Genomic DNA, 25,257 nt, shown 5'->3' with positions numbered 1-25,257 from the left:
GGTTCTTGGTGTTCTGGTGGTGACCGGTCAGAGGACAACAGAGCTTTGCAGAGCGAGCAGAATGGAGTCCACAACCAAGCGGAGGAGCCAGATGCCAGATTGGGCGCAGTATTAAACGGCATACGAACAGATCTCTTTACACTTCATTTTAGAACTATATTCTCAAATGTTCTTTGCTTTATTTCGAAACCACCTTGATCCACATCTTTACACCTTCCTCTCTGCACATCACCACACCTCCCCCAACCATGCACCATAGACACCCTCAGTTTTCCTCCCCCCTTCCTCCTCCTGGGCGACTAGGTTTGCGTTGGTCCGTCAACCGCGCCTGGTAAAAAGAGGTCACCAATGCCTCAAACCTTCTCTCACTCTCTCTGGATTTTCTAATTTCCTCGGGGAATGATTGTGATGGTGCCCATTTTATTAGAATAATTAGGATTGTAGAAGTTTTAGGATTGAGGTAACTCTGCACTGTGCCTCTTGTGTTTGTAAATAATTGCAATCCTTTTGCAGCACCACAACAATCCTTGCTTTCCCTGCGACACGTATTTTCTTTTGTACTAAATCCCTTGCTTATTGTGCCACATACCTAACAGCTCACCCTTTCAATAATAAATTGCCTGTATTATAAATGTACCCAGTTCGTTGCATCCTTTCCTTCATTACCAGCATAGTCCACATGTAGTGTTCATCAAGAAGTTCTACCCAATGTGATTTGCTCTTATTAGGCAGCGCATACTCACTGTATTGCTCAGCAGTAATCCGGGTGTGCGTTGAGGGCACGAAACTCACTTGGAATGGCCGTCCAAAGGTAAGGTAACCATGCGAAGTGGTGACACCCTGCCAGGCTTGGCAGTAGGAATCAGCGTTTGTGATTGATTATCAACTCACCAAGCCAGACTGGGTGTTTGGGAGGAGCTCGGGTGCTTCCCCTCATGGCGAACCTCATACCCCAGGCACTAACAATACTGTTCGGGGATACTGTTGCGAGATTGCAATACGAGCATGCGCATACATACGCAAACACATCCGTGTACGCATATGCATACAGATGGTATATGTGCATCAATTAAATTGAAGACTTACTCTGTGGTACAAATCCGATGTCTACAAAGAGTTTGGTTGTCAAGGAACCCAAGAGGAAACCGAAGATTGGTCCAATGATGGAGATGGTGAAAACATAACCTGAGCAAAAATAGATGATAAAATGGTTACGTGCAAGTATAAACAGAAAACAACATCAACAATTTGTCGATTGTAGGATATAATAACCCTATTACAAATAATAATGGTGAAAAGTCTTATTAGATGTGATCAGTCAAAGGAAGCGTAGGAGCACCTGCAAACAGGAAGTCCTAAAGGTATCTCATGCGCAAGTACCTGGTTTCAATGCACGTATATAACGAGAGGAATATTTTCTGTGAATATTTCACATAAGATGTCTTGTTTTGAGGTCAATGTGCCGAGAATGGTGAAGACGGTGATGGACAGGAGGCGGTATGCACCTGCAGAGTCTCATGGAAAGATGAGCGGTACAATGTGAGGTTTGTAACGTTAACTCATGTTGTTTGGGGGATTAAAGCAAATGCATAACAGCACATTAGTGGTGAAAGGTGTTGAGATAATCAGCAGTGCTGAGTGAAAATTGTAATTTTATGACATCATCACTAAAAGGTTGAAGCCACCCCTCGCGTGCAGGTTATTGTAGGGCATCCCCAGTAGATGATTAATGGGGTTTCCAAGGCAGCCATTCAATGAATGGGGAAAAAGAGAAAAACTATCTGAATCAACCCCCCAAAAACCCAAAACAGGAGATTGATTTCCTCCCCTCCCATACAAATGAATGGGAAAAACTCTCTGATTCAAGGCCCAAAAGCCCAAAACAGGAGACTAATTTTCTCCCCCTCTTATACAAGCTAATATTAAATCGAGACTGATTCAAGCCCCAAAAGCCCAAAATAGGAGACCGATCTCTGCCCCATTGAGAAAATGTAAAATTGAGACTTACTGATGAAAGCACTTTTTTCCTTTCATATTTTTCATTCCATTCAAAGAGTGATCCAATGAATATTTACCCATGTTCTACTTTAGGTAATAACTTAATTTTCCTATTACATTCATCACCATCGAGTGTATTCACAAAGATTACTTTGGAACTTCGTTCTTGGTTTAAGTGTTTTTGTTGAGCAGAAATGAAATGATAAACTTCTCTCAATGCTCTTGTTTGACCACCTCCTGAGCCACATATCATTTTGAGATTGTAGTAAATTGTTTTTCCATTGTTCAATTGATAACCATCAAAGTTTTCAGTCCATTCAAGGATTTTTCTTTCTTTACATCCTCCAAATTATTTGTAATAAATTTATTCGTTTATTTGTTTTATCTACTTTTACTGCGGTTATTTCTTCAATAAGACTTATTTGATATTTCTCACATTCTTTATGTTTCCCATTTAAATACCAAAGCTGATTACATCTCCACTCTTTGGTTTGGTTATTGCTTGGTTCTATCATTTATAAATCAGTATAAATCAGTATATATCATTTATAAATCATTTATAAATTTTTATATAAATATAAAAAGACGGCGGTAGCCCGTTAAAATCCCCAACCCAATATTTTAACACTTACACTTATAACCACAAGGGTTCTCTAAAATATATATATATATATATATTTTATCATCAAAAACTCCTAATGCTTTCTTATTTATCTCTTCTGTATATAATTGATGTTTATAACTTCTTATTGTATTCATTTTTCTGTACTCTTCCTTCTTTCAGGTTAAACAGTTGTAATAATGTTTAAAGTTTATTCTTTCTTGATTATATTTTTCTTTATTCCCTTTAGTTTCTTATCACACCTTTCAATGTTATTATTATCAATATACGTAAAAGCATAAGACTTTGATCTCAATCCGATAAATTCACTCATGATCTTCCCACCCAATTCATCTTTAAACTTACCAATAACCTTTTTATTCTTTGATGAAAACAACACATCACCTGACTTATAATTACTTGTATCATATACTGTATATCAATATTATCAATCATATCCTCAGACACATCACTTGTCTTAATTTCTAATATAAAACTATCTGTATCCATATATAACAGACACATTATCCTTATACTTTGATTTTAGATTATTACAGTAATAGTCATACATTAACGACTTTGACAAGTCAAGAATTGATGTTCCCATATAAATAGGTTTTTCATCTCAGTACTCTCTGTTTTCAAATGAATAGCACAAAAGTTCTCTGAAAACACCTCCGCTCACTCAAAACTTGGTCTATTAATTAAATTTGAAGCCTGTTTCCAAGATGTAGCAAGTCTTATGTTTTGTCGATTCCTAACATTTTCCATAGTCTTTCCAAATACAGCATTATTCATTAATTTATAAAAGTCCTTCTCAAAATCTGTTTTTGCTTCTGTTCTCCTTTTTGTATTAAAATCAATATACTTCTTTAACCAATGACTTTGTTTAAATTTCAAATTCCTATGAATTTTCCTCACTCTCAACCCAGCAGATAAATAACGTCTCAAGTTCCTTTGATGCAAAACATAACTTTCTTTATCATTTAATGTAATAAGTAGTTTTTCTGTAGATTTACCTTTTATATTGAATGACTGTTGGTAATCACTTAACCATTCTTTTTGGGTGGTCGCTCGACTACCCTTAGTCTCAGGTTTTCTGTCTGTCTGTATGTCTGTTGGATGGTCGTGAGACTACCCTTTGTCTCAGGCTTTCCATCTGTCTGTATGTCTGTTGGGTGGTCGCTAGACTACCCTTAGTCTCAGGTTTTCCGTCTGTCGGTATGTCTGTCTGTTTGTTTGTATGTAATGGGCAGCTCTGGAGGCCAGAGATGTCAAGCGATTTTGATGAAACTTGACTGGTAGGTTCATACCAGGATCTAGTTGTACGCTTTTGAGCACCGTTGCTATTGACGCCACCGTTGCCTAGCAATGGGACTTTGAAATTTTTGAAAAAAATCCGAAAATATTTATTTTATTTTTTTCGAAAATCAAAATTCGGCTTCTGCGGTTTTATGCGCACTATAATCAACCTCTTTGTCAAAAAATTTCAGCCCGATCTGTCAAAAACTGTATGACTAGTATGCAATTATATTACTATATGCTTTCACCCCAACGTTCGCGTTGCGATTCCCTAACGTAACGTTCGGAAATCGAACACAAATGATGAATGGACAGTTGCTCGTCATGTTCCTATATGGAACAACGAACGGCAAAAATGCCATCTGATGTGTTCTCTTATCTACATATTTCAAATTCGCCTTAATCTAGCGACCACCCATGTCACCCACCGGCTTGTCTTGGACTTTCTTTATCAGGAGCATAAGGTAGGTCTTTATGTTTGTGAGGAAGTTCTTCTGGATATTTTAAATCAACCTCAAAATAATATCCAACTTCAGCTTCATCCAATTCTTTTTGAGAGGAGACAACAATGTCTTGTAAAACTTTTTCATAATATTTTTCTTTAACCCATTTAAGTTTTCCCTAAGGTAAACATTGAGACAGAGCCCACCCATACAAATTGTTAGCATCATAATGCATCAGGTAAGAGTTGTCCTCATTCTTATTATAATCAGGAAGATATTTGTTATTTGCTTTAGCATATCTCTTGGAACATATTTGAGATATTCCTCCTCTTTTAGCCTTCTCTATCATTAAAAGCATATCTATATCACTGATTGATTCCAAATTTTGTTTTGTCATTTTTTTAACATAGTACTACAAGCCAAACCCGGGGCTGTGTAATAGTGAGCGGGGTCTAATCCATGAGAATTTTTATTATGACAGACAGTTCTAAAAGTTCCAAACACATCAGCTAATAACAATACATTAGTTTTAAGATACAAATCATGATATTCTCCAAGATTCTTTATATTAAACTTCTCCCCAACCTTTTTAGCTTGTGTATAATCTCTATCAGAAATATGAGTTTTATTCAACTTGCTATAGAAACTTTCCCTTGAAGGAAGTTGTGTTTCTTTAAACTTCTCAAATGAATCCATGTAGTCATACGGATATATTCCCTTTTGTGATAAGAGATCAATCTCTTCTTGATTTGAGAAATGTGATTTAAGATTTGATAAGTTTTTAATATTTGATGCGAAGTTAGATAATTAATGGACTTGCCATAAACTTGTATGTGTCAAGAAATCTGATATGGGTTATGGGGGTTGTATGAATTGTTTTTGTGAATGAGATGTATTTTTGATCTGTGTTAGGAATGGTAAAAATATCACCAGATGTCTTTGAAAGTTCATTGAGAAATAGAAGTGTGTCATCGTGAGCGTTGTTGTGAAGAAAGACAGGAATAAAGTTTGGGGGCTTGTAATCAAGATTACAACGGGAATGAGCTGGACCTCTATATTTTCCAGTAAGATGACAATGATCCCGAAATTTGAGCTCTCCCTCAATTTTCTACTCACAAATATGACAGGTACTGTTCTTCCTAAATTCCTTTTTCTCTCCCTTTGTTAATGACATTGGTTTATAGGTTTTAACTATTATTTCTCTTAGTCTTGTACAGTCTTTTTCCAATCGTCTTACAAACTCCTCTGAGGAATCTTCTCCTCTATAAAGTTCTAACTTGTTGTACTCATCACCAACAGATGATTTGATATAATAACAGAAACTACAAGGAGTATGTTTTTGATATATATTTGTGCATGATTTATTTGGATTTGCAGAAACAGTATATATCTTTTCAAGGATACTTTCAAAATCAGCATATATCACAAACGGATGTTTTATAGATTTGTTAAAATCTTTGAATGATATGTTTGAACCTGCTTTTGGCAAATTGATTACGGTTGAATTATGATTACTTCAATATTTCGAATGTTGATTTAATCGTTCTTTTGTGTGAAAGGAGTTGAGACATCTCTTACAAGGATACGTTTTACATTTTCTCTTGTATAGTTGTGATTTAGTTATGCGCCTGTAATCCGGCTACTCGGAGGCTTGGGTTGGAGGATCGCTTGAGGATGGGTGCTCTGCACTGGGCCGCGCTATGAGAGGGTGTAGGGCAGCCTGGAATCATGGCGAAACCCAATCCATATCCCTGTGTCGTAAGAGGCGACCAGGGTTGTGTCAGGAAGGGCATCCGGCTTAAAACCTCTGCCAAATCAGTATGCGGATCATAACGGATGATCCGCTGTGGCGACCCCTAACGGGAGCAGCCGAAAGACGAACAATAACAACAAGTTGTGATTTAGTTAATCTTGATAAATTTTTGATGAAAGCATAATGTGATTTTTCCTCTGAAGTAAAGTCGAAAGGTCAATGTGCGTTTCATCATTTTTATAGTTGTTGGGAATTTTTATTATCTGAACTTTGTTTGTATCCGTCAATCGATATACATTAACAGATAGATTATGCATTTTCTTAAATTGAGGAATATCTCTCAATGACATTGGAAACATTAAATCTTTAACATTTAATGTATTCTCGTATTTCTTATAATGTCAACCCTTTCAGGTTTCCATTGTGGAGGATGTAAGTGAGCAAGAACAGACCAGAGAAAACATTTATTTTCTTTGTTTTGAATATTAACAACCGCTTTCTTAAGTTTTATCTCTTTTGGTAAATCAATACAAGAAGAAACTTGACGAGGATCTGATTTTAAGATGTGTATATCTAAAAAGATTATTTTTGTAATAGCAAATCCACTACCTACTACAGTGTTATCAACATCTTGTTCTTGTCTCTGGAGTTCATCGTAAACATCACATCTTACAAAATCTTGAAATGATGAGATAAAGTAAGGGTTTGTCCTCATTTTGGGAGTATTTTCATCACCTTCTCTTACCATATTCAATTTTACTCCCATATAAAACTTAAAAGTTTTCATTTCACTTAATGTGTTTTTAATTATAGTTTCAATACTTTGTTTAACATATCAACAGCTTCCATGATTGAAGATCGTCCAGGGTCTTGAAAGCGAAACAATCTTATTTTTGTATGTCCTTTAAATGCCTCATCAGTGTTTTCAATGGAGAATTTAGTGGCACCTTCCCTATCTTCATTGTTCTTGTGCTTGCATGATTGAAGGTGTTTATTATTTTAAAAAATTAAGAATATCATTATCACATCCCACACAATGTTTTGTTTCTTGGTCAAGTGGAGATATTTGTCTGAAAAGATTGAATGTGTGTTTGTTGGTTTGAAGGTGTTTTTTTTTTTACAACATTTACATTCATGATTACAAACATTGCTGTATGTTGTATTCACCATATTTATATAACAAAACTTTGCTAAAAATATAATTTTCTTGATGAAAATTCGGTTTCATTTATAGGTGAATCTGTGCTTAAAACCATTTTATCCTCCAACTTTTTTCACTTAATAAATACAATGTATCAAGACACAGAAGACAAGTTTCAATCAATCTCTTCATTTGTAAAAGATACTGAGAAATATGTTGAAGATGTAAAATTGAATAAAGATAAATATAACAAGTATTGGATAAAAACGTTTATGGTGAATAATATGAGTTCTTCAATTTCCTTCAGTGGAAGGGTTTTTACTATATCTGGAAGAACATCAATTAAAGTAGTTCTCACAAAAGTTTCTCCTCTCCTTCTGGCAATATATTCAAAATGAGAAAAAGCAATGAAACAAGAAAAAGTATCAAAGAAAAACCTTATGGATGAAGCTTTTGAAAGAAAAGATAAGACCATCTATAATATGCAAGGATAAATCTGTATTTTCTTAAACAACCCTAAAGATGTAAATCCTGAAAAAATAAAGGATGTTAATATATCAGGTAAAATGACATTTTGTTCAAAAGCAGTAAAGGACCATTTTAAAATTACCTTTAATATAAAAAATGTAGTAGTTGAATCTGTTGATGAAAAAAAGTATATAGATATAGACGGTAATGTTTTTTTCTACTAATTAAATATGAGGCATTATTCAACTGAAGATTTTGAAGATTATGAGAGTGATGACAGTTATGATACCGAGAGTTTGTGTTCAAACAACAGTTATGATACTGAGAGTTTGTGTTCAAACGATAGTTATGAAAGTAGTTTTATAGATGATTGTGAAAGCACCAATGAAAGTACCGAAGATGATACCAAAGATGAATTTTATTTGAAGTAAAGTTTTACTTTATAAATATGAATAGTTTACTATATTTGAGCGTCTTAAATTTCCTGATTCTCCACATGCCAAATTTGAGAATTGTCCTGCATGTGAAAGACGGGGATTAAACACAGAGTCAAAAGCCTATAAACAATGTATGTTCTGTGATTATCTTCTAATTAATGATAATAAAAACTATAAAAAAGGAATATATTTCTTTGAAATTTACACCAAAAATGAATTACTTTACAAGATTGATTTGAGAAATGAATGTAAAGTATGAGGGTGATAATACACCTTTTCCTACAAGAGAAGAGACTGAACAAATGACGACCATGTTTTGTGGATTGATGATTTATATTATTAACGATTGTCATTTTCCGGGAAATACCAACACAAGATATTGTATAAATAAAATAATGGATTATCTTGAAATTAAACCTGAACTTCGGATGAAACATAGAGTTTCCAAAAAGCCAATAAAAAATTAAATAACCTGTTTTCTAAATATATAAATGAATGATTTTTTTACCAATTTGGGAAAATAAGATAAAATTTAACAACTATGAAAATATTCAAATTCATTAAGATGTCTCATATTTGGTTCAAGCGGGTGTGGAAATACCTGCTTACTTTTAAAGATGCTCCTTACTCCCAACTTTTTTGATTATGATAATTTAATAATTTTCACAAAGTCAAGTTTTCAACCTGAGTATCAACTAATCTCACAAGGTTTTAATGCTGGTCTTCAAAAAGAAGATATAATCGGTTTATATCAACTTCAAAACAAACGAAATGATAACAACATTGAAGATATAATACAACTATTTTGTGATACACAGAGATATAAAAAATAAATCAAATCCAATAACTTGTATTCCTAGTGATAATACGGATGATATACCTTCTCCCCAACATTTGGATAAATCAAAGAAGAACCTCATTATCTTTGATGATTGTGTTAATGAGAGAAACCAAACGGTAATGGATAGCTACCACACAAGAGTGAGACATTCTTCTTGGAATTGTATTTATCTTAGTCAATCATACTTTCAGCTCCCTCATCGCTCAATAAGAAACAATGCTAATACTTTTATTTTATTCAAGTTAAATTCAATAGATATAAACAAATTCTGGAGGGACAATTGTTCTGCATTATGTAGTCAAAAGGAATTTGGAGATTATATGAAGCACACAACTGAAAAATAAAATATATTGTTGTGAAACAAGATGAGATATTAAGGGATATATTTTTTATTTTAGAAACAATTACATATATAAATGACAACTATTATTATAAATCTTGTGGGTAAATCTGCTTCTGGAAAAAATTATCACAAACTAAGGTTCTTGAATAATACAAATGAGAATATTGTAAATTTGCTGAAAAAGCAACATGTAGTTCGTATTGTATCAACAACTTGAGCAATAAGACCTGGAGAAGTATAAGGTGAAGATTATTACTATATTTCAGTCGAGGAACCTATGCGAATGAGGAATGAAGGACAACTATTTGAGGAGGTTTCTCGTGGTACAAAAAAAAATATTCACATTGTAAGAGTGAGTTAAAGAAACTAAAATCTGGTGGTCTTGGGATATTAGAAACTAATCCAGAAGGAATGAGACAAATTATTAAACATCTGAGTGGTAATTGGGTTAAGATTTTATCATTCAGTTTTGATGTCGATGAAGAAACTCAACGCAAACGTATGAAAAGCAGAGATACAAGTATTAGTGAAGAAGAAATTGCAACTCGTATTAATGTTAATAAAGAATTTCATGAAATATTTAAAGAAAAGGATTTATTTGAACACATCTTATATATTATTTCCGAGTTTGTGGTTTCGTGTCGCGCTATCTTCGACTTTGTTCTGCGCTCGAGTAACGTGATATTCGGCTTACATTATCTCAAAGACCATTTGAGGTGCATGGTACAAAAAAAAGTAAATAAAATGGTTCTGAAACAGTGAAATCGTATTCCACTGACTGCATGCAAGTAAAATTACTACTGATACTCTGCATCAGTTCCTTTCTCAAACACACCCACCCCAACATGTCGCGCAGAGCGCGGGTTATGCCAGTCTACTTTAATGATGAAGAAAAGGAAAATTTCACGGTTGACCTTTATAATTCAGTGAAGGCTATTTTCCAATAAATAAATGGATGCGAAAGAAAGAGCAAGAAGATTTAAGGAGCATCAAGAGTTGGTTTCAAAAGTTGTAAAACAACAGGAAGACATAAAGAAGAAACGCAGGCAGAAACTAACGGGTGAAGAAGCATTTGAAAGAAAACAAGATAATTTTTTTAAACCACTTTTAAAAACTTCCCAAGAAAAAATTATTGATGCTTCCACAGTTCCCACAACAGAATATACTCCTAAAAAGCTTCAAATGTTAAAAGATTTCAGTCAAATGATGGAGGAAGAATTAGAGCCTGTCAGAGAATTAGAATATGATGATGGATTATTTCAACAACTGGCAGAGATTAATCAACCCCCTGATTATATTGTGAAGGCTCTTCAAAACAATGAATATTCAGCGGATTCAAAAACCAAAGCAGGACTCATTCCAACAGAACAACCAGCAATATTTCATCTAGTTCAAGAAAAGGGATTGATATTTAATGATGAATTAAGGTTCTTGAGTTCTGCTCAACCCCGTGTTAAACTAACTCCAAGATTAATGTTTCTTCTAACAAAAGATGGAAAACAAGGTTCAACTGTGAGGGATGAATCAAAGTATTTTGATAAACCATTGGATATGAAAAATAAGGATGATAGAGTATATATTTATCTGCTGGAATCTCTTAATTTTAGGGTTAGTCTATCTGGTAAAAGTAGGAAGAATGAAAAGGAGAAACAGATTATGCAGGCTTTAAGTCGCCTTGGTTCAGGTGTTAGTTTTCTTCCAAATGACCCATCACAATTAGTTAATAGACTGTTATTGCTGTTAGGTCGTGAGAAGGCTGGAAATAAGAATTGTTTTTCTGAAGCATCAGCCATTTTAGACCAGTTGATGAACATGAAAATAATTAATAAATGTCAATACGAAGACATTTTATCCCAAATTAAATAAGATGAGAAGCACAATCCTTAGTTTTCATTTCACAACAAGTGACCACACATCTTCATTTCCATACCCACTGCAAATTGATGCAACAAAATAATATGAGGCATCTTTATTGTCAATGGAAACTTATAATACCTTGTTTAATATCACCGAGAAAAATGACAAGTTTCGTTATAATCCGGGAAGTAGATACAAAACGATAACAGTTTCACCCGGAGCATGTGAGATTACTCAAATATCTTCCGAAATTGCTCGCCTTATGAAAGAACAGGGTGATTAACCAAAAAATATTGTTATATGTATTCAAAAACATCCTTCAAAATCATCGATTAAACTTTAAAATAACTTCAAGGTTGATTTCACAATTGATAATTCATTTCGAGAGTTATTGGGTTTCTCCTCAAAAAAGATTGAACCTAATGGGACATTTTACAGTGATAATGTCATTCAAATATCCTCAGGAATAAATTCGGTATTACTTCACTGTGATTTGACTGAGGGCACTTATAATGATGGAATAAGAACAAATACAATATTTTCATTCAGCGCATACTCAACCCCAATTGGTTATAAATTCAATAAGCAACCCAAAAATCTGGTTTATCTTCCTGTGTCAGGAAACGCCATATACAGAATAAATTTTAGGATAACCGACCAAGATAATTGCATGATTTCTTTTAATGGAGAAATTATATCCATCAGAATTCACCGACGTGAAGTTTACCAATATATAAATACGATGGCTATTGTGAGGAAACACGAGTTGGGAAAATATAAAATAATTACAGGGGATGGGATGTTCCTTTCCCCATACTTCAAGGGTGAAGGTATGTATCTTGGTTGAGGATACTATAAACCTAAGATACAAAGGGCTGTAGGACATCAATTTAGAAAAAAAGGAGATGGTATAATTGATACTCTAATAGGTATAGGTTCAACTATTCTTAAACAGAAAGACCTAATTGGTTCAACTACTTCTGCTGTGGGAAATGTAGAAGGTGCTATAAAGAGTATAAAAGATGCCCAAAAGGAATCTCATAAATTGTAAGCAATAAAAGAAATTAAGAAAGGCAAAACTCAGTTGTTTCCCCAAGAACGACAGGAAATAATTCAAATACTTGGATCAGGGTTTCAAAAGTTTTAACATCTTTTTTCCTAAATAAATACAAGTATGGAAGTAATTGATAGTATTTATGATTTGGATGATACCATTGTCATCTCAAGCTCTACTAACAAAGAAGACTACTTCAAAGTAAATGCAATAACTGGAACAGACTGGAATGCAAATGGAGCAAAAAAGTTTTGAAATAAATAATCAGCAAACTTATTTGAATCCAGCCAAAAGTTTCTTGTTGTGTAAATTTCCATTCACTAAGGCTGCGACTAACACAAACGCTACACTCGTAAATGATTTCTTCTGGAAAATGTTTGATAGTGTTCGTTTGTACATTGGAACACAAGAAGTTGAAGCGGTTGATTCTGTCACAAAATGAATATAGTGTAAATTTCATCATTTCAGATGTAGCAGAGAGATCTGTTGACTCTGCTACATCTGAAATGATGAAATTTACACTATATTCATTTTGTGACAGAATGGGAAAGGGAGCTGTCGAAGGTTTTATTCCTGATATGGCAAAGGGAACAAACACAGACCTTGGAAATAGTCAAAGAAAAGGAATGTATAATAATGATACAAAAGCAGGTAATAATTTCACTGTGGCAGTTCCTCTTAAAGGTATATTTGGATTTTGTGATCATGATAAAGTTCTGTATGGTCTTAAAATTAGATTTCAACTAGAAAGGAATGATAATGAAAATAGATTGCTTTTTGGTGTGGCTAATGCTTTTGCTGATCAGAATAAATTTCTAATTGATGAAATTAGTTGGTATATTAGTGAATATACTCCTAATCTTAAAACAGAAGAGATGTTTAATGGAAGAATTAACTCAAAGAAACCACTCAATGTATCATAACTTAAAAGAAGATGCCAACACGTTAAACTGAACCAAACCACTTACACGTGGAATTTGGGTGTTCTGGAAGGAAAGCTGCGATATCTGTGGCTCATTAAAAAAAAAAACAGATGGTGATACTGCTACTGATAAGAATAATGCATTGAGTGATAATGCCAAGGTGAAACAACTTCGCGTTTCTCTTGATGGAACATTTTATCCACGAGATAGATTGGAAATTAATTGGGAAAAAATGATTAAGCTGAAGCATACAAGTCTCACTAAAAGGTGTGTGAAAGCAATGGAAATAAAGAACCCATTTTGGATATGACAGCATTTTGGATATGACAGACATGACAGCAGGTGTAAAAAATCTGGATACCATCTATGTGATTGACCTGAGTGCTCAAAAGGAAACGATAAAGTCTAATCGAGTGGATACTTCCCTATACATTGAAAGAGAAGAGAATGAAGAAGTTGATACATATTGTTTGCTTTTGGAAGAAACAAAATTACAGATTAATACAGATAATGGTGTTATGATTCGTCTCATATAATGTTTTTGAGAAATAAATGAGTAGTAAAGTGCAAACTGGGGTATATGTTAATCAAATCAATCTTCATAAACTATCATCTTGTATTCAAAATCAAAAGCCTTGTATGATTAACGTTAATGCAATTCAGAGAAAAGGAGCAGTAAGAATTGATGTTTTGCTCACAAGAGAACAGGTGAAAAACTTGAACGATACTGGCTCACTTAAAATTAAAATGTCAAAACCGATGTTGAAGAAATATTCAATAAGAGAGACGAGTGGAGGATTTATCACATTTCTAATTCCTTTATTTGCTGGTATAAGTGCGGCTAGAGCATTCACGGGTTATGATATTATGATAAGTTTATATGTGTTTCAGCAGTGGTGAAAACTGCCAACAAAAGGAGGGCTCAAATCCAGGCTCAAAAAGAATTGGAAAGACATCAGAAAGAGTTGGAGAAACAAATTAGTGGAAGTGGCGTAATTGTAGATTTTTCTGAAAAACTTGAAAGTCTGCCTGATAAAGCGAGATTGTTAGTTGGACATATGCTTTCTTCTATCGCACAAGCAGGTGTAAAATTAACTAAAACGTGGTAATGGATTATATCTTTCTAATAAATAAATGAGCATTGTTGAGTGGTTTAAAGAATTTGGAAAGAATATAACATCAAAATGAGAACTTATCAAATATTGTAAGAAATTAAAAATTCATAATGTGGTTATTTGCATGAGAGATTAATTAACAAATGTGTCTCAACATACAAAGAATATTATTATGAACTTAGAAGATAATAATGGGAACGGTTCTCATTGGGTTTGTATTTTTAATAGTCAAGACAAATATTATTTTGATAGTTATGGTATTCCACCACCTGTTGAAGTAATAAATTTCTTACAGAATGATATTTATCAAACATTTCAAGTCCAAGAATTAAATTCCAATTGTTGTAGTCAATTATGTCTATATGTTTTATTTCAACTCAACAAAAATAAATTTTTTAATGACATTATTTTGAATCGAATATAAATGACATGTTGGAAAAGATGGTTCTATCCTTGGAGTATCCCAAGAACTGGATATTGATTTATCAAATTATTACACAAAGGCACAGGCTGAACGACAGAAATATAGTACAGCAAAAAATATTAATATGAAAAATGCTTATAAATTAATAAATTATCCAAGCCCAACTGACGCGAATGACTTGATGAGATTAAGTGATTTATCACAATATATATCCTTCAATAAAACGGCACGTTTTGTTAAAGGAGTACAATTTACAACCACAACACCTGGTTCAACAAACCATACACCTTTTCTTATTAAATTCAATGATCTGCTTAGTATTGAATTTTATAAAGAAGGAAGAATAGTAAACATGAGAATAGCGAAATGGAGGTATAAACGTGTGATTTAGGATATAATTGGTCTTTTTCATTCAACCTAAAAGACCTACACGATTTTTATCAGTCTTGTAAAGAAGAATATTATCCTCTTGGTAAGAATCAGGAGATATGTGGAAGCACAATTAGTCAACAACAAATACACGATTTCGGGAATAGGAAATTATATGATGGTGAAGCAATAGTTTATATGACAAAGAAGGAAGGAAATTGGATAATTATACATAGTCGAGGAATACAAACTGATTTAACAACAGGAAGATGGGGTGGTATTACATGTCATCATATTAATCTGTCATATATTTCTGATACATAAATGACAGCAAGAAGGCTTCAAAAAAATTAAAATTTTTGCATTCAAGGATACCTACAAGAAAAGGGTGTTCGATTTTACATTCCCTATGAATTGGAACATACACACGGACATTTTTCAATTAAGAACTGGCCTTATACTGATGTTTAAAAACCCACAAATAGAGATCTGATTAAAATATTAAATAAAAATGAACTTCTAAAGGTGATGAAATATAAAACTCTGTGAGAAATCATCAACAAATCTTATTGTTTTCCTATTATGAGAAAAATAATTGTGGATTCAAGAGTATCGCAGAATCCAGATGAATATATGTATGATATTCTATGGGGTGAAAGTGGTTCATGGTTGGTAAGGGATGAGGAAGGAGTTGAAGAAACAGAGAAAAAAAAGAGAAAGAAGAGAGGGAGAAGAGAGAGAAGGAGGAGAGGGAGAGGGAGGAAAGAGAGAATAAATAAATATAAAAATATGGAAACTATTGAGATTATAAAAAGATCGAAGGTATTACAGAAAATAAATCAATCTCAATGCACCGAGAAGGAAAACAAAGAATTGGCAAGTCTATTCGAAATATCTGCATCAAGACTATTAATATCGGTTTCAGGGAGAAGATTTCAACAAGAAAGTGGAGATAAAGAAGAGAAAGAAGGAAAAGATTATATTATTGATGATGTTGGTGCAATTGACTTTGATTAAAGTTTTACATTTTTTTTCTTAAATAAATGGAGGAGAGAGTGAAGACCTTTCTAAGGATTCTTTATGTTTTAAAAATTAAGATTCAAATGTGCATGTTGGAAACTAAAAAGGTTTTCACACTCTGTAGGAATTTTTCACATAAATAAATGAGTTATTGTCTAAAATGTAAAAAGAAAACCAAGAGTAAAAATATCTCGTATGTTAAAAGTAAAAACAATAGGGTGATACAAAAAGGTACATGTTCGGTGTGTGGCTCAAAAAAGAGTGAATTCACCAAACACAAATGAGGGGGAGATGTACAAAAGTTTTTATCAGGAAGTAAATTTACAACAACTGGAATACAGGGGAATTATATCTACCAGCGTATTCTTCCTGTGGTCCAGGAACAAACTTGAATAAAAGATTAGATGAGGCTGACAATGCTAAACCGTGGAGCAAACCTATCAATAGGGTTGATGAAGTGTGCATGAAGCATGATATTGATTATGGGAATCGCACGACATTGGAAGAAAAACATGAAGCTGATAGAAAAATGTTGTATAATTTGCCTCTGCTTCAAAATCCAACATTGAGAGAAAAAGTTGATAGGTTCATCGTGAAGAAGATGATCAGTGCTAAATTGAAACGGGCTTGGAAATTCAAAAAATAGCACCGCAAAGCGGGCGTAACCCCTCAGCCCCTTGACGCAAACCAATTTCAAGATGGTGGCTATATTGAAAATCGTAGCACGCCCATTTTCGAAAGAAACCTTCCTCTACTCAACCCCAACACACCCAGCAAAAATGGATTTAATCGGACAAGGCGTTCTCCTCGAAATTGACGGAAACCAATTTCAAGATGGCTGCCATGGCGGCCACAGTGAAAATCGCAGCATGCCTACTTTGGAATGGAACCTTCCTCTACTCAACCTCATTATACCTCGCCAGAATAAAATCAATTTGTGGAGCCGTTCTCAAGTTATTGTCCGGAAACCAAATTCAAGATGGCTGCTCTAGCCGCCATATTGGATATCGCATTGCACTCATAATTATCGAAAGGAACTTTTCTCTAACCAGCCGCAACACACACTGCAAAAACGGGTTTAATCGGACAAGGCATTCTCGAAATCGACGGAAACCAATTTCAAGATGGCTGCCATAGAGGCCACATTGAAAATCGCAGCGCGCCCATTTGCAAAAGGAACCTTCCTCTACTCAACTCCAACACACCCTGAAAAAATGGATTTAATCGCACAAGGTGTTCTCCTCGAAATCGATGGAAACGAAAAGTTGACAGAAGGACGGATAGACGGACGCCCGGACGGACTGACGCCCGGACAACGCCTATGACGACAATACCCCTTTTTCAGCCCAATTCGGGCTGAGGCGTAAAAACTTATAGGCTCAAATGATGTCATTAAGATTGAAGAGCAATTATCTGATGAATTACATAAACCAATAATCACAAAGTTTCATCGAAGGAAGGTTTATTCCAAGGAAGGTGATTATACTGGTCCGTTGATTTAATTCAACTCAATTATGATTAGGGGTACAAGTATGCTTTCACCGTTATTGATTTGAGGAGTAGATATGCGTGGGTTGTCCCTTTGAAAAACAAAACAAGTAATACTCTTATGTTAGCTTTCCAACAGATATTCAATAAAAGCAAGAGAAAACCTAAAAAAATGTGGACTGATGAGGGTACAGAGTTCTACAACGAAACATTTTTGAATTTTCTTAAAAATAACATTACATTGTACAGCACCTTTAATGAAAGAAAAGCGGTTGTTATTGAGCGTTTTAATCGCACTTTAAAAGAGACTATATAAAAAATTCACTCAACTCGGTTGTCAACAATGGTTATCTTTAATTCAGGACATTGTGGATAAGTACATCGACACGATTCATACCTCAACGAAAACTAAGTCATCAGAAACATTTACAAAATTAAAATATGAAAAAGAGATTAATGTCAGACTGCCTAAGTTCAAAGTTGGTGATATCGTAAGAAAATACAGGTGGAAATCTCATTTTGAAAAAGGTTATACCAAGCGATGGACAAATTAACTTTTTATAATTGTTGATGTCGGTACAGTTCCTTGGACTTACAAATTATGTGACTTAAAGGGGGAAGAGATTTTAGGTTCATTTTTTTTTGACTCCGCCCCTTTTTAAACTCCGCTCCTTTTTGACTCTGCCCACACAATCCCGACCCACCCAAACCCCTCCCACAAAAGCCACGTCCACACAACCCCATCCACACAAGCCCCACTCACACAAACCCCACCCACAAAAGCCACATCCACATTAGCCACATCCACATACATCATATCCACATAATTAGTGATTAGTTTATTACTTCTGACACACAACATGTTTATTTAATTAAATACAATTGCTCCACCCTCACAAGCCCCACCAACACAAGCTCCACCCACACAAGCTCCACCCACACAAGCTCCACCCACACAAGCTTCACCCACACAAGCCCCACCCACACAAGCCCCACCCTTGACCCACCATCCCCCTCATCCCACACACACATGGGGAGGGGAGTGGAGAGGGATGAGGGGGTGGTGGGTCATTGGGGGAGCACACCTACCCCCCTCCCCCCTTTACATCTCCTTTATTCTTTTTTTGTAATTCAAAATCAGATAATTATAAGGAAAGCATTTATAATTAAACAAAAGTAATAACATTGAACAAAATCTTCTTTCGCAGCAGTCCAATGGTTTGTTTTGGTTTTGAAACTCGATCAACATATTCTGTTCAAAACAAAGAGTGAAGAACAATTAGGGTATATAAAGATGATTATATTATGATATTAATAAAATAATAAATACAATAATTACCTCCAGAAGATAGTGTCGTGTCAGATTCCTCCAGAAGATTAGGTTGTGTGTTTGGTTCATCCAGACAGGTGTTTAAACTGAAAATAATAATAATAATAATGAGTCAAAGACACATACACACACACACACACACACACACACACACACACACACACACACACACACACACACACACACACACACACACACACACACAGGCAGAGATAAAGACAGAGGGAGAGAGACAAAGACATAAAGACACACAGGGAGACAGAGGGATAATTTCTCACCTTTGATTCGACTCATTCAAGGTCAGAGGACGTGAGAGAATTTTTTTCAGCCAACAATGTCATTCAATTCTCTTCTGAACGATCGAATGTCTTCAAGGAAGTCATTCGTTTTTAGCCACTCCTCGTGGAATTCAAAGGCCTCCTGTTCTAGGTCAGTTATCAACGATGTTGTTATTGGGGACAATGTTCTTATTGGAAAAAGACACAATAATTATTGGTTGTTCGTGATTTAATTCTGTAAGAAACAACAAATAATGAATTGGGTTAAGGATCTCACCTATCATCTTGTGAAAACGCTTGATCTGCAAGGTTGTAGTAATAATCTGAACGCTCCATATTTAAAATAAAACACACTCAGCAAGTTGGTTTGAATAAGCAACTTGATGACGTCAATGAAATGTGAAAACAATTGGTTTTTTCAGGGTGCGTCCCACATAGGAAATGAGTCGCATTTTTGCTTCGGGCGAGGGAACTTGGCTGACTTCAGACTGACTCATTTTAACACGAAAATGAAACAGCTTGCTTAGAATGATTTTGAGAAAAAAACTTACATAAAATAACACATAATGTTGAATTTGGAAAGACCATGAAAAATAAGAGCATGAAGAGAAGTTTATCATTTCATTTCTGCTCAACGAAGACACTTATACCAGGAACCAAGTTCCAAGTTATTATTTGTGAATATACTCGATGGAAATGAATGTTATAAGAAAATTACGTTATTCCCTAAAGTAGAACATGGGCAAATATTCGTTGGTTCGCTCTTTGAGTGGAATGAAAATATAAAAGGACTGTGATTATGTTGAGGGGAAGAAGTGCTTTCATCAGTAATTCTCAATCTGTCATAGTCTCAATTTTACATTTGCTTGTATGGGAGGGAAGGGGATAGGTGGGGAGAAAATCAGTCTCCGATTTTGGGCTTTTGGGATTTGAGTCAGAAAGTTTTTCCCTTTTCCCCTATTCATTTGAATGGACGTCCCAGAAACCCCAATTATCATCTACTGAGGGGACTAGAGGTTTGCTCTCCGTCTGTCCGTCCATACATCCCACCTGTGGTTTTTCAGACTATTTTTTTTTTACCATACCCCTCAATATAATCAACTGAAACTTGGGACATGGCTTTATTATAAGTTACAGAAGAAATTTGAGTTTCAGGGCATCTCGTCAATTTTTCACAGTTATGTCCATTTTGGACTGAGAAGGTATCACATCGGTAGGGGACATGTATTGCAAAGCAATTCTCCATCTTGTTGATATTGGTTGTCAACACTCTTAATATAAATTCCCTCAAAATTATTAATGTGCACTCATTACTTTTCCTTTCATAAACTGGAAAAGTCAAATTTCAATCACCATGGTATTCATTGATTTGCTTCCTTCCTCATAATTGCTCAGCTCTTAGAGATGACAGACCTTCAGAAAACAATAACAATACATTTCAGAAGGATTGCAATCTTCCTGCAGCCAAACCAACGGAGGTGTTTGTACATGCATACAAATATGAAACATGATATTCAAGCAAAACTCGAAATAAACTCACCCACGTACAGCGCAGTATTTTCAGGTCGAGCAAAGTCATCCATGTACGCGAGACCCAACGGTGCAATCGGGGTCTCTCCAATTCCTCGTATAATGTTCCCAAGTAAAACTAGGAGCCACATCTTGGAGCGAACTTCATGTTGGCAGTTCAACGGGTCTGCACGCCATGGATGTAGCAACATCGAGACACCCCAGTGTTTAGAGTGCAGCAACAACCGCATCATCAGATTTTCGCTTTTGCTCAAAATACATTCCAAGATTGCTCAGGTACATACATATGGACAGCAAAGTCAGATTATGAGTGGATTAGTAAGAAAGTCGACAAAATATCGAAGTAGTACTGAAAGGGGATTAGAGATACGAAGGATAAACATTCAAAGACTGTAAAATATCTATCTATCGATCTATCTATCGATATATTACTAAAACTCTCATCTTACATATATATGTATGTATGTATATATATATATATATATATATATATATATATTATATATATATATGTATGTATGTATGTATGTTCCCGAAATACAGCCAAAACAGTACACGATAGCGCAAAAAAATTAGGGCCACCTTATTCACCATTCTCCTGCGGTGTGTATCAAGTATCAAGTTTTGTTAAAATCGGGCAACGAAAAAAATTATTAAAAAATCAATTCCCGATTCAGTCAAGTACTCTTTGGGAGTATTTGATCAATGCAAACAACCTCAGCGGTATAGTTCGCTGGAGCTATCTTTTTTTTTCCTCTTGAAATGATTTTTTTTTCATCAACCGCTGTCACAACGGGAACCCAACAGGTTCATGGGTCATCTAGTACAAGAGAAAAACCAAGAGCAAAAGACTATACAGGAGTGTCATCTCTACCTCCTCCACCGAAAGTGGATGAAGGTTATGTTTTCATCGCTGTCTGTCTGTCTGTGAGCAAGATATCTCAAAATGTGATGGACGGGTTATGACGAACCCTGATGGACAGGTTAGGTGTGTGACAAAGACGAATTGATTTGATTTTGGTGAAGATCCGGATCCGCATACATAACAAGAAGTTTCATCAAGCGATTTTCACCATTGAGAGAAAGGGCCAAAAACGATATATCAAACAAAGTTTCCAAAAGTTGTGGATGGGTTATGACAAAACTTCGTGGATAATTTGGGTTGGTGACAAGAACAAGCCGATTTGATTTTGGTTCAGGTCCGGATTCAGATCCGGCCTTTCAGTGGAATACAAAAAGTAAACTGGTTAGCCTGGTGGAGGAATGCCCTATACTGAGTGCCATTCTAGTTCCTCCTAAAATTCTCCAAAATTAATTATTGGATCTGTCGAGGATTTTTTTTTTTTTTTTTGCACAAGGCAAACAAATTGAATGCATGTGAAATATTCAAATCGAACTTTAAATAAATTATTAGTGGTCCCAAATTATTTATCTATTGCCAACCGTTGTTGCGATATATATACAGAAATATTGTTACGAATTCTGGCCCGCCTGGCGTGCAATCGGCCGCGTACCTCTAATGGCAGCCGCGTCGCCCACCGGACGGACAATTCAGTCGTGACCCTCCTGGAACTACCGCCATGAGCCAGTCACGGGTGGGGGTTTAACCTCACCACAACCCAGTCCGCATTCGACCCGAGCGAAATAGGGTGAATCGCCGAATGTCGATATACCTAAATACCCACGCGGGTAACCTACCGAGGGGTTGCACCACGCCGCAGGTAGGCTTAGGACACGAACCACTTAAGCGGATCGTTCCGTGCTTCAGGGATAACCGAGCGGTGTTATCGCCAACCTCGACGGTTCAGATTATTTATCGGGTGTTTAAAACCAACCTAATTATTCCACGATGCAAGATGGCATTTTCAATGGGGAAAGAAGACGCAACGAACGGGATACGTTGCACACAAGGACATTTATTATAGCAAGCACATATTACACACACAACATAAGCAACGAATCATGCAATATACAAGCGACAAAGAAAGTACTACTACCGACTACGATGATGTACAGTCACTAAAGGCCCAGTCACACCTTGACGTTTTAGACAGCTTATGCCGATTTTTGGAAAATTTGTGTAAAACGCTGGTACACGTCAAATACGTTATGGGTATGTTTTGATAACATTGAGACCACGCTGAAAAACACTGCCATAAGTGGTAGTACGCTGACTTTAAACGTTGAACTTTTGGGTTTTCCTCAAATTTTTTCATGCTTGAAATTTTATGACGTATGCCGGCGTATGACTCACACGTTCCGCTACGCTGGCCATAAGTTGTAGACACGTTATGCGATCGTTGACACACGTTGAAACACGTTACTTGTAAGTTACTCATAAGTCGAAACTCGTCGAGGTAATGTTTAGCGTACCCGAAACTTATTTCTAACCTATGAGTAACGTTTTGTAAGCACGCTACACGAACGTTGTTCACACTTTGCAACACGTTACTTGAAAGTACTACTACTACGACTACTACTACTACTACTACCAACATCGACATCACTAAATTCTCTCGAACTACTACTACTACCAACATCGACATCACTAAATTCTCTCGAACTACTACTACTACGACTACTACTACCAACATCGACATCACGAAATTCTCTCGAACTACTACTACTAATAACATTGACATCACTAAATTCTCTCGAACTACTACTACTACTAACATCGACATCACTAAATTCTCTCGAACTACTACTACTACTACTACTACTACTAACATCGACATCACTAAATTCTCTCGAACTACTACTAACATCGACATCACTAAATTCTCTCGAACTACTACTACTACTACTTCTAACAACATCGACATCACTAAATTCTCTCGAACTACTACTACTACTACTACTACTAACATCGACATCACTAAATTCTCTCGAACTACTACTACTACTACTACTACTACTACTACTACTACTACTACTACTACTACTACTACTAACATCGACATCACTAAATTCTCTCGAACTACTACTACTACTTCTAATAACATCGACATCACTAAATTCTCTCGAACTACTACTACTACTACTAATAACATCGACATCACTAAATTCTCTCGAACTACTACTACTACTGCTACTGCCACTGCTACTGACATTGACATCTACTCAACATGGAGTCTGGAACACTGACGGGTTCCTCTTGTGAAGCCCATTTGTATATACCAATTCCCCTAAACACTGCCAATACGCCATTATACGGCAGCTGTAAGTTAGAAACACATTCAAGAAGTTCTGTGGTCGTCCGGAAGACGTCAATCAAATTCGTCTACATACGCCAATGTGCGTTTGAGATACGTTACACATAGGTTCAAAGCACGCTACTCATAGGTTCAAAGCACGCTACTAATAGGTTCAAAGCACGTTACTCGTAGGTTAAAAATTAAGTTTCGGGTATGCGAAACATTACCTCGACGTGTTTCGACTTATGAGTAACTTACAAGTAACGTGTGGCCGACGTGTGTAAACGATTGCGAAGCGTGCCGAGAACTTATGCCAGCATATGCGGAACTTATGAGCCGTACGTTGAGTACGTCGTAAAATTTTCAGCATGATTGAAATTTCACGACGTACTAGACGTACCACGTAATATGCAAGCGTACTTCATTGTTTTTCATCGTGCTCCTAACATATACACAACTTACCCATACCGTATTTGACGTGTCCCAGCGTTTTAGACACATTTTTCATAGGTCGGCATACGCTGGCTAAATCGTCAAGGTGTGACTGCGATGTTGACACTTCCAATTTTCAGGCAGTTATGATTTAAATCTGCGTACGGTAGGTTTTTAACAGAGAACGCCACGAGTTCGTCGGCGATACGTGCAGCGCGCTATGACTAAGTTAAACTATCGTTGGGCATAGGTTGTGAACGCCGACAACAGGCGAAGCATTCGTTGGTATAAGTTATCTTAAACACAACGAAACGTTCTGTGTCCGTTACTAATATGTTATGCATATGACCAACACGTTATGAATATGACCAAAACTTAAAAAAAAACCTCAAGACTTCAGCGTACGCCAACGGTTTACGTGCATTTTTATACGTTGCCATTCCTGGCTAAAACGTCAAGGTGTGACTGGGCCTTTACACAGGTTTACTTGTCGGACACGGCGCCACCCACACACACACACACACACAAACAAAAGAAAAGACCTCCCTTTAGTGGTCGTCCAGTCTCTCTCCCATGACCGTCAGCGTGGTCGTGCCTGGTTCCGGCCTCCCACGCGGCCGGCGAACCCTCTCCGGCACCCCTCGTCCGGACGCGCAGGTCCACCAGACAGCCGGCACTGCTGTACCTCCCATCCGCGTCTCCACCAACAGGCCGCTCACCGGACCATGAGTGCAGGACTGAGAGAGGGAGAGAGAGAGAGAGAGACGCTGCACCGAGAAGAAGGAGAGGCAGAGAGGGCTTTCGGAACAGAGAGAGAGAGAGAGAGAGAGAGAGAGAGAGAGAGAGAGAGAGAGAGAGAGAGAGAGAGAGAGAGAGAGAGAGAGAGAGAGAGAGAGAGAGAGAGAGAGAGAGA

The 25,257-nt window shown here is 36.1% G+C and overlaps 1 protein-coding gene across 3 annotated transcripts in view; it reads right to left on the bottom strand.

Annotated features, from left to right (window-relative positions):
* LOC147009676 (solute carrier organic anion transporter family member 1C1-like) overlaps positions 1-25,257 on the bottom strand; it is an 85,941-nt gene that overhangs the window by 36,506 nt on the left and 24,178 nt on the right. For all 3 annotated transcript variants that reach the window (XM_085863039.1, XM_085863037.1, XM_085863040.1), the window contains exons 5-6: positions 20,726-20,881; positions 1,087-1,185 (exon numbers count right to left, since the gene is read on the bottom strand). In XM_085863039.1, coding sequence (XP_085719165.1) covers positions 1,087-1,185; positions 20,726-20,881 — 255 coding nt within the window. The remainder of the gene's footprint in view (positions 1-1,086; positions 1,186-20,725; positions 20,882-25,257) is intronic.

The sequence above is a fragment of the Eptatretus burgeri genome, chromosome 17 (assembly GCF_056783735.1).
Source record: "Eptatretus burgeri isolate ZD-2024b chromosome 17, Ebu_testis_v1, whole genome shotgun sequence".
Taxonomy (NCBI): Eukaryota; Metazoa; Chordata; class Myxini; order Myxiniformes; family Myxinidae; genus Eptatretus; species Eptatretus burgeri.
This window is presented reverse-complemented; position numbering and strand designations above follow the sequence as displayed.